This window comes from Onychostoma macrolepis, chromosome 16 (genome assembly GCF_012432095.1).
Source record: "Onychostoma macrolepis isolate SWU-2019 chromosome 16, ASM1243209v1, whole genome shotgun sequence".
NCBI lineage: Eukaryota > Metazoa > Chordata > Actinopteri > Cypriniformes > Cyprinidae > Onychostoma > Onychostoma macrolepis.
Genome location: NC_081170.1, coordinates 1404287 through 1413435, shown reverse-complemented (window position 1 = coordinate 1413435; position 9149 = coordinate 1404287). Strand labels below are relative to the sequence as shown.

Below are 9149 nucleotides of genomic sequence, written 5' to 3'. Positions count from 1 at the left end.
TATCTTGAGCTTCAGTGGAGAGCGTTTGTACAAATAGTCACATGATCACTTAATTACCTTCTTCATTTAACGTCTCGTTGTTTTCAAATGCCCAAATCCTGCATCTGTCTCCAGGTTTAATGGAGAGTGCTGCACACGCAGGACTCACATGCTGAGGACAAACGCTGATGCTTCAGTGAGCAAACAGTGTTTAATCAGGTGTTTATTGCTGACCTGAAACACGATGTGCTCAGAAGTAGCTGATATTTCCTTCTCGTGGTGTTACGTTAGACAGGACTTTACCTCTGTGGCCGCTGAAGTTAATGTGTGACCCGCTCTTCTAACCCAGTTGTGAAACGGATTGGCCTTGAAGGACCTTCTGGGAGGGTTTTGTGAGAAAGCAGCTTATCTCAGCTCAGATGCAGGTATAAAACCCAGCGCTCAGCGCGAGAAGCCGTGTGGATTTACACGAGCCTCAGTCTTCATCATCTTCAGTCTGAGCTCTTCTGATCAGCATGGGTGCCGCGTACAGCATGGGAGAGTAAGTAACTCATCGTCACCGACAATCACTGCTCAATCCGAAATCACTCTTACAAATAAAGCTTGTTTATCAGCATTGATGATGATCCATTAACATCCATCCACTCAATCACTAAAGGTGCTTTACACTGGAAGAAGAATCTTTAAATCATAATAAAAACTGATTCTTTTAAGAACTGATCACTGAAAGCTTCTTTGTGGAAATTAAAGTTCTGTATTCATTGTATTAGCAACAATTGGTCCAAAAATGTTTCCAAAAATTCAGAATGAAAATGCTTGTATTTTGCACCCCTCCCCCCGAGACAGGGTTATTATATTTAAATAAAACCAGTGTTACTTGAAATAAAATAAACATAATAAAATATTAAAAAACTTTATTTCATCTAGATGCCAAGGTGACATTTCTTGTTTAGTTGAACTTAAAATAACTCAAACTAAATAAGCTAGAATAAATAAATATTAAAAATATATAATATTATTATCAACAAATATTATTGATATTAATTATTATTGAATAAATAAAAATGACAAAAAAATTACAGACATTAACAGCATTTAAAAGTTTCAATATAAACTGAAAATATATAAATAAAATTAATATTTAATAAAATTATTAAAATGAATCAAAAGCTATAGTAGTATATAAGTGATGCTGAAATAATAACACTGGTTCGAGAATGACTCAGTATTTGGCTTTTCTTGCATCTTGAGCTTCAATGAAAGCAGGAGAATCTGACGCAGAAACGGTAAAAACATGTAATTTGAGTCGTTTATGGAACGTGGGATTAAAATGAAACAACATGCATGTACCGTAACTTCTGCAAGTGCAGTTTTTAAATTACCCATAAACATGTTCTCATAAGGTATTTCCAGAAAACTATTTGAAGTTTGTATCTAAAAACCATTATATTATTATTATTATTATATTTAATAAATGAATTGTTTCGGTGGTGTTGAACTCATTTATACTTCAAATTCAATTCAGATTCACATTTCTTTCTTTTCTTCTTTTCAAATCCTTCCTAGAATGGGCTCGGATGTGCATTACGTAGAGTTTATGGCTCTTTTCCGCTGAATTCCAGAGAAGGCCTCAATTACGGCTTCTTACGCAGTGTGTGGATTGTTTTCTCTTTCCTTCACACGCATGTGAAAGTGGATTGAATATCATTTCCAGATGTGCTGGCACAGTAACAGTGGGAAAGCGGGAATTGCGTAACTCAAGGCTGACGCTGACTGTAAATGCATGCACTGTAAATGCCAGTAATAGCATTCATTTTTCGAGTAAATGCATGAAGCGATGACACTTTCACACAAGAGTTTTTCTGGTCAGAGTCAATGCATTTGGTTGGTTTGTGTCAGAAAAACACACTTTGCATGCATTGCATCTCAGTTGCGGTTTGTGTGAACACTTGTATGATTTGTATATTTTCTGCTTCGCTTTAGCGTGGATCATCTGTTCATGTGCTTCGTGCGGTGGTCTCCAGCGACCGCCCACAGCAGCGACCCGGACTTCCTCAGAATCCATCCAGATGTTATCAACTCCTTCCTCAGCAATCTTGCCTCCAAAAACTGGACGGTAAGTCATTTGTGTCGCATGCTCACAGTTCAGAAGTATGGGTTTGAGTCGATTGTCTTCTGCTGCGATAATAAAAGCAATGCAACACGATAAAACAACTACATGAAAGATCAACATTTAGTTCCTTATAATGAAATGCATTGAGTTTGAGGTCAGTTCAGAGATGTTCTTTCATTAAATGTGTGTTTTAGTGGAGTCACAGTATAATTTAGGGTGCATTTCACATCAAAACCTGTAAAAACGGTATGCTTTTTTAAAGAAAACAACTATTGGTTTTAGTGGATCAGTGTAACTTCTCTGCTAGTAGCAAAGCTTAATCATTAAACAGCATTTCATATGACAAAAAAAATGTTTTTACTGCCGGGGAGTGTGTCACCAATGGATTTACAGTTAAAATAGTTAACAATTTCCCCATTTTGCCTTGTCCGGCCAATCAAATCTTATTTTCCTAAGAGGTTAACCTCAAATTTTTATATTTATTTGAATGAAATCCTAAATGAAAGTGACATCGCATCATGGTTATGGTTTTGTCATTAAGTTTGGTTACTAACATGGTTGACAGAGTTTTTGTGCACATGAGTAAAATTAAATATTTTCCTATTTGAAAGAAAATTTTATTTAAACTCAGTGTGTTAAATAAAGTCAGAAACTCAGAAGTAAATTGGTAATATACAGGACATAAAGGCAATTACAAGCAAACATGGTGCACAAAATATACAGTATGTGTGAGATTATAGCATATAGTATTTCTGAAGAAATTTGTTAAAAAAAAGAAAAAAAGCATCAATGGACATGAGATGTAGATGATGAGATGCTTTCTTCATCTTTCTCCTCTAATGCATTAATAGAAATACAAATCATCACGGACATTAGAGATATTAAAAAGATGAATTACTGAGTGTACTTTCCCATGGGTGGAGGAACTAAACCTCTCCTAAATACGAGCGGTGACATGCTTTTTCATCAAACTGCAATAAAATATATTAAAAAATATATATATTTTCTTCAGCTACTGCAGTTGCCAATGCAGCATTTCTCATTTTCATAATTAAAACTGAAATAAAAATGAATAAAAACTATATAGACATATTTAAAAATGATTAAAAGGCTAAAAAGAATACTAATTTGCCAAAACTAAAATTAAAACAAAAACAGAAAATGTAAAAATTCAAACTAATTTAACAACCAGTGATATTGTGGTATACTATTATGTATAAAAGCATATGCAGTGATGTTACAGTATCACTGGATGTTAGAGTCGTTCTCTACCGTTTGAGGCTTTTTCCATTCATTTTTTTCAATCAAATAACAGTGAAAGAACACAAATGCACAGAAAATGTAAGATATTTTGTGAGTGACCTCATCAATGACGTATTGTCCTGTGGGTGGAGGAACAAAAGCTCTGTGAAATTCTCCTGCGAGCAGCGACACGCTTTGATCTGCCCATATTTGGCAGTCTTCCTCTTCTGTCCCTCTTTCTGTAAAACGAAAGTGCGGTTGAAATGTGAACAGGGGGCAAACCCAGGGGTGGAGAGGAGGAGAAACACTGTATAAACACACTGTTCACGGCCACTGCCAAACAGATTCAGAAAGTTCAGAAACTACAGCAGATCAGAGACGATCAGTCAACATGAGGCCAGTGCAGCAGAGCATTAAGATCTTATACTATGCCAATAAATCTGAGGAGCCGTTTGTGGAGGTGAGCTTTGAAGAATGAGTGTTTTATGACACAGTGTGGATCTTGTGGGATTCATTGGGAAACGAGCACATGCCGCTGTGATAGAAGAGAAAGAGAAACCAGAGGAACATGCATGTGTTTTAACTGATGTTTCTCCTCTGTTTGCCTTCAGATCGTGACTGTGAAACAGCAGAACAAGCGGCGGCCGAGCGTCTGTAGCTCTGTAGACTCTGAATCTTATGACCTGCTGCCCGTTTTAATAGACCACAGCGAGATTCTGAATGAGCATCATCTTGAACAAGTAAGTGCCTTTTATGCATTGCATGCACTGATGAAATGAATGCACTGTGTGTTGCGTTAGATGAAAGTGTCCGGTGTAATCCAATATACAGCTGATGAAATAATTCATTGAAATATGTGAGCCTGCAGCACAAAAGCAGTCATAAGCAGCACAGGTATATTTGTTGCAATAGCCAACAATAATTATCCAATTTTCTTTTATGCCAAAAATCATTAGGCTATTAAGTTCCATCAATTTATTTTGTCAATTTCCTACCGTAAATATATTAAAACTTCATTTTTGATTAGTGATATGCATTGCTAAGAACTTCATTTGGACCCTCAGATTCCAGATTTTCAAATATACAAACCATACATCAATGGAAAGCTTATTTATTCAGATTTCAGATGATGCATAAATCTCAATTTCAAAAAAGTGACCCTTACGACTGGTTTTGTGCTCTAGGGTCACATATATGCATTGCATGCACTGATGAAATGAATGCACTGAAAGTGTCTGATGCATCCGTGTAATCGTGTGTGTTTCACAGCTGATGAATCACATCCCGGCGCGGACGCAGGGTTACTCTTGGAAGCTGGTGTACAGCACGGCGCAGCACGGCACCAGCCTGACAACACTATACCGACAGATGAGAGAGTTAGACCGACCCGTCCTGATGGTCATCAAAGACACGGACAACCAGGTACTGCCAAGAGATGCATTTACATTCATGCATTTAAAGCAGTTACAATAGAGTGCAATGCAGTGGCAGGTTTATTAGATGACAGGTGTTATGCATGTAATACGCAGCATCAATCAAACTGAGAATATGTGCATTTATATAAATTCACTGCAACTGTGTTTAAACTCTGTATGAATTATTATCCCAAAAACAGTATTTCACCTAGTATTAAGCAGTTATATACTGTGTGTATATATATATATATATATACATACATTTTTTTTTAGAAAAGCCAAGTCTATTTACAGTATATAATATATACTAAACAAAATATATCATACATTTAACCATTGCATTCATGCATTTGGTAGATCATGTGACTTGCATTGCATTGAAAGTATACATTTGATCAGTTCATGCTGGGAATCAAACCCATGATCTTGGCATTGCAAGCAGGGTTAATATACTTCAATAAAATTAAACTTGCAGTGCTTAAAATAAAATAAATATTAACTGAAATAAATGATAAAAATAAATAAGTATATATTAATACAATAAATATAAATAATGAATAAAATATTTAAAAATCATTTTATTTTCTATTTTTGGTTTACTTTTAACCAAATACTTGGTCTCATGTTGTTTAGAAATAAAATGAATAAAACCTGCTGTTATAGACATATTAAAAAATAATAAATACAAATTTTAAAACTAAAATGTAATTAAAATTTTTAAAAAATTAAAATTTACTTAAAAGTATTTTTTTTTTAACTAATTAAATTAAAAAAAATCTATAAAATCTCAAAGATACTAAAATATCACTGGTTGTTAGATCTATTGTTTGAGTGCTTTTCCATTTTTTACAATCAATAAACAAATGCTTTTGTGTTGTGCCAGCATACAAAGCCTCTTGTAAGACATTCATATCCTGTTTTTTCCATCACACTGACATAATGATCTGATAAAACAATCTGTTGTTGTGAATCCTCAGGTTTTTGGAGCGTTTTCCTCCGACCCGTTCAAAGTCAGCAGCTACTGCTACGGGACGGGAGAGACGTTCCTCTACAGCTTCAGTCCAGAGTTTCAGGTATGAATTACTGGTCATCTGTACGCTTCTGGTTCTGGTTCTGGTTCTGGTTCTGGTTCTGGTTCTGGTTCTGGTTCTGACCTGTGCTTGGTTCCTCTGCAGGTCTTCCGCTGGAGTGGAGAAAACTCCTACTTCGTGCGAGGATTCCTGGACTCTCTGCAGATGGGAGGAGGAGGGTGAGTCCTTCATCATTACACACCATTAAACCAATAACAGAGTCTTACAAATCCAGCACCTTGCTTCTGAAAGAAGTCTCTTCTGCTCATCAAGGCTGCATTTATTTGATCAAAAATACAGTAAAATAGCAAAATATTATTACAGTTTAAAACAGCTGTTTTCTATGTGAATATGTGTTAAACTGTAATTTATTTCTGTGATGCGCAGCTGTATTTTCAGCATCATTACTGCAGTCTTCAGTGTCACATGATCTTCAGAAATCATTCTAATATGCTGATTTGCTGCTCAACAAACATTTCTGATTATTAGCAATGTTGAAAACATTGATATTTTTATGGACACCATGATACATTTTATTTTTCAGTATTCACAGATGAATAGAAAGTTCAAAAGAACAGCATTTATTTGAAATAGAAATCTTCTGTAACATTATAAATGTCACTTTTGATCAATATAAATGCATCCTTGATGAATAAAAGCATTTTTTAAAATCATACAAACCGCCATTCATAAGACTAAAGGGGAAGCTGTTTTACGTTACTATTTACCACTTCTGCTTTCTGAATGTGGAAGTCTAATAAAAGTCTGTTGAGCAACTGATCATTCTGTCATCTTTCACGCTCTCATGATGTTCATCCTTCCGTTAAACACAATATTACATTATATCTCAGCTTCTGCTTTTTGAAAAACAAAACTACATAATGATTTTTACTACAGAGCTAAAAAAAAAAAAAAAGCATTCAGGCTCATATCTATGGAAACCTGTTTCTGAATAAAATAAAATGAAATAAATAAAATTAAAATAAAATAAAATAAAATAAATAAAATAAAATAAAATAAAATAAAATAAAATAAAATAAAATAAAATAAAATAAAATAAAATAAAATAAAATAAAATAAAATAAAATAAAATAAAATAAAATAAAATAAAATGGTAATTGCACCATTCACAATTCGGAGTTTATAACTCTCAATTTATTTTTATTTACAGAACTGAGAGATATAAACTCAGAATTGTGAGGAAAAAGTCAGAATTGTGTGATAAATAGTTGAAATTCCATTTTTTGCTTTTTATTCAGTGGTGGAAACAAAACAAAATCTGAATTGTGGGATATAAAGTTGGAATTTAAAAAATTCTGAGTTCATGGCCCGGTTTCACAACAGGGCGTAGTTTAAACCAGGACTAGGCCTTAGTTAAATTAAGACATTTAAGCAACCTTTACAAAAATAGCTTAGAAGAAAACATTAAGGTGTGCATCTCGACACAGAACAATGACATATTTTAAGATACGTCAAAGCAGTTTTCATTTTAGTCTGAGACTAGCTTAAGCCTTGTCTGTGAATTACATATCTGTGATATAAACTTATTATTTAAATATGAATAGCTTATGTAGAATTTCCCAGTGAATGCATGAGCAGATATGTGACCCTGGACCACAAAACCAGTCATAAGGGTCAATCTGAGCTGAATAAATAAACTTTACATTGATGTATGGTTAGGACAGAATAATATTTGGCTGAAAATCTGGAATCTGAGGGAGCAAAAAAATGGAAATACTGAGAAAATCTCCTTTAAAGTTGTCCAAATGAAGTTCTGAGCAATGCATATTACTAATCAAAAATTACATTTTGATATATTTACGGTAGGAAATTTACTAAATATCATGGAACATGATCTTAATATCCTAATGATTTTTGGCATAAAAGAAAAATGGATAATTTTGAGCCATACAATGTATTGTTGGCTATTGCTACAAATATAGCTGTGCTGCTTATGACTGCTTTCGTGCTCCAGGGTCACATATAGTTTAAATGCAATGCATCTGCCAAATGCATGAACGTGAATGTGAATGTTCTGTTGTTTGTTCAGGGGTCCGTTTGGCTTGTGGCTGGATTCTGATCTGTATCGCGGCTCCAGTTACTCATGCAGCACCTTCTGCAACCGTCCTCTCAGCCTCCATCACGACTTCACCGTTCGAGATCTGGAGGTGTGGAGCTTCGTCTGAGCGCAAACCGGTTCAACACCGCTGAAGAGAACAACACGCTCCAGCCGCCAAACTGCCGTGACTCGTCTGTTCACCTCAACAGAACCTGATCTGTTCCTCATTTCCGAGCGGCTTCTGCGCTTCTGCTAAATGAAGGAACGGTAAATAAAGAAGACAAGTTGAGGCAGGAGTTGAGGCTTTAGTTCCCGTTTCCAGTAACTGTAAGCGTTCCAGGGGCCTGATGGGACCTGAACACATTCCTCAAACATGCTGTCTACGTAGGCGACATAGCACACTAAATTTGAAACAAAGCCCTTGAGTACTACTGATACTTTAGTGTCTTTACTGTGTTTTAAAATGCACTTATAGGACAAATGGTTTACTGATTTGTGTCCGAAAAGCATTTGAAAAGGAAAAATGGTTTGCTGTACGATTGTGATTGTACTACTACTTATTGTTTTTTACTCTATTTAATATCTGTGATCACATGTTGAATTGTTTTGGGGTTTTGGGTTTGTCATGCAGTGCTGGCGCTGCATTTCTGGGTTTGGGGTTTCTAATAAAACACGTTGTTTTTTATTGAACTGTGTCTGTTTTGGATTTCCTGGTTTAGTAATTGTTTAAATAACACTCTTTGCGTAAATCATGCAAGTATTAGTTAATTGCTTGCAACACCAAGTTCAGCGGTTTTATTCTCAGTGAATGCATGAATTGATCAAACGTATATAAACTGAATGCAATGGATACAAGTGTCTGCCAAATGCATTCATGCATAAATCCCTCATACACTGTAAAAAATTAAAAGTTGAGAAACTTTAAAAAGTTTAAGGCAACCAGCAGATTTTTTGAGTTCTCTAAACTTTTTGTTGTACAAACTGAAAAAAACAAGTTGAGGAAACTCAAAAAATCTGCGGAAGCTGGTTGCCTTAAACTTTTAATTTTTTATTTTTTACAGTGTAGAAGTCAATGGCTACCAGCAATTGTTTGATTATGAACATTCTTCAAAATATCTTTTTTTATGTTAAACAGAAGAAAGAAACTCATAAATGTGTGGATCAGCTTGAGGGAGAGTAAATGATGCGCTGTCCCTTTAATTGATTTTAATGGAAAAAAATAAACTACATTTTTAGTTCCCAAATTGAACAATATTTAGTATAGTGGTTAA

General features: G+C 34.8%; 1 protein-coding gene across 2 annotated transcripts; it reads left to right on the top strand.

Annotated features, from left to right (window-relative positions):
• Positions 1 to 382: 382 nt before the first annotated feature.
• LOC131521210 (nuclear receptor coactivator 7) lies at positions 383 to 8568 on the top strand. Of its 2 annotated transcripts, XM_058745725.1 has the most exons (7): positions 383 to 520; positions 1963 to 2095; positions 3946 to 4074; positions 4604 to 4756; positions 5727 to 5822; positions 5925 to 5998; positions 7870 to 8568. In XM_058745725.1, the coding sequence occupies exons 1-7, from the start codon at positions 495 to 497 to the stop codon at positions 8003 to 8005; spliced, it is 747 nt and encodes a 248-aa protein (XP_058601708.1). In that variant the 5' UTR covers positions 383 to 494; the 3' UTR covers positions 8006 to 8568. The 2 variants fall into 2 exon arrangements, with proteins under 2 accessions (XP_058601708.1, XP_058601709.1); XM_058745726.1 differs by lacking the exons at positions 383 to 520; positions 1963 to 2095 and adding an exon at positions 2121 to 3794.
• Positions 8569 to 9149: the final 581 nt, after the last annotated feature.

Excerpts from the sequence above, each read along its gene's own strand:
- LOC131521210 (XM_058745725.1), top strand. The coding sequence starts at position 495 with ATGGGTGCCGCGTACAGCATGGGAGA. Across the intron at positions 2,096-3,945 it reads TTGCCTCCAAAAACTGGACG|ATCGTGACTGTGAAACAGCA; the intron begins GTAAGTCATTTG and ends GTTTGCCTTCAG. Across the intron at positions 4,757-5,726 it reads TCAAAGACACGGACAACCAG|GTTTTTGGAGCGTTTTCCTC; the intron begins GTACTGCCAAGA and ends GTGAATCCTCAG.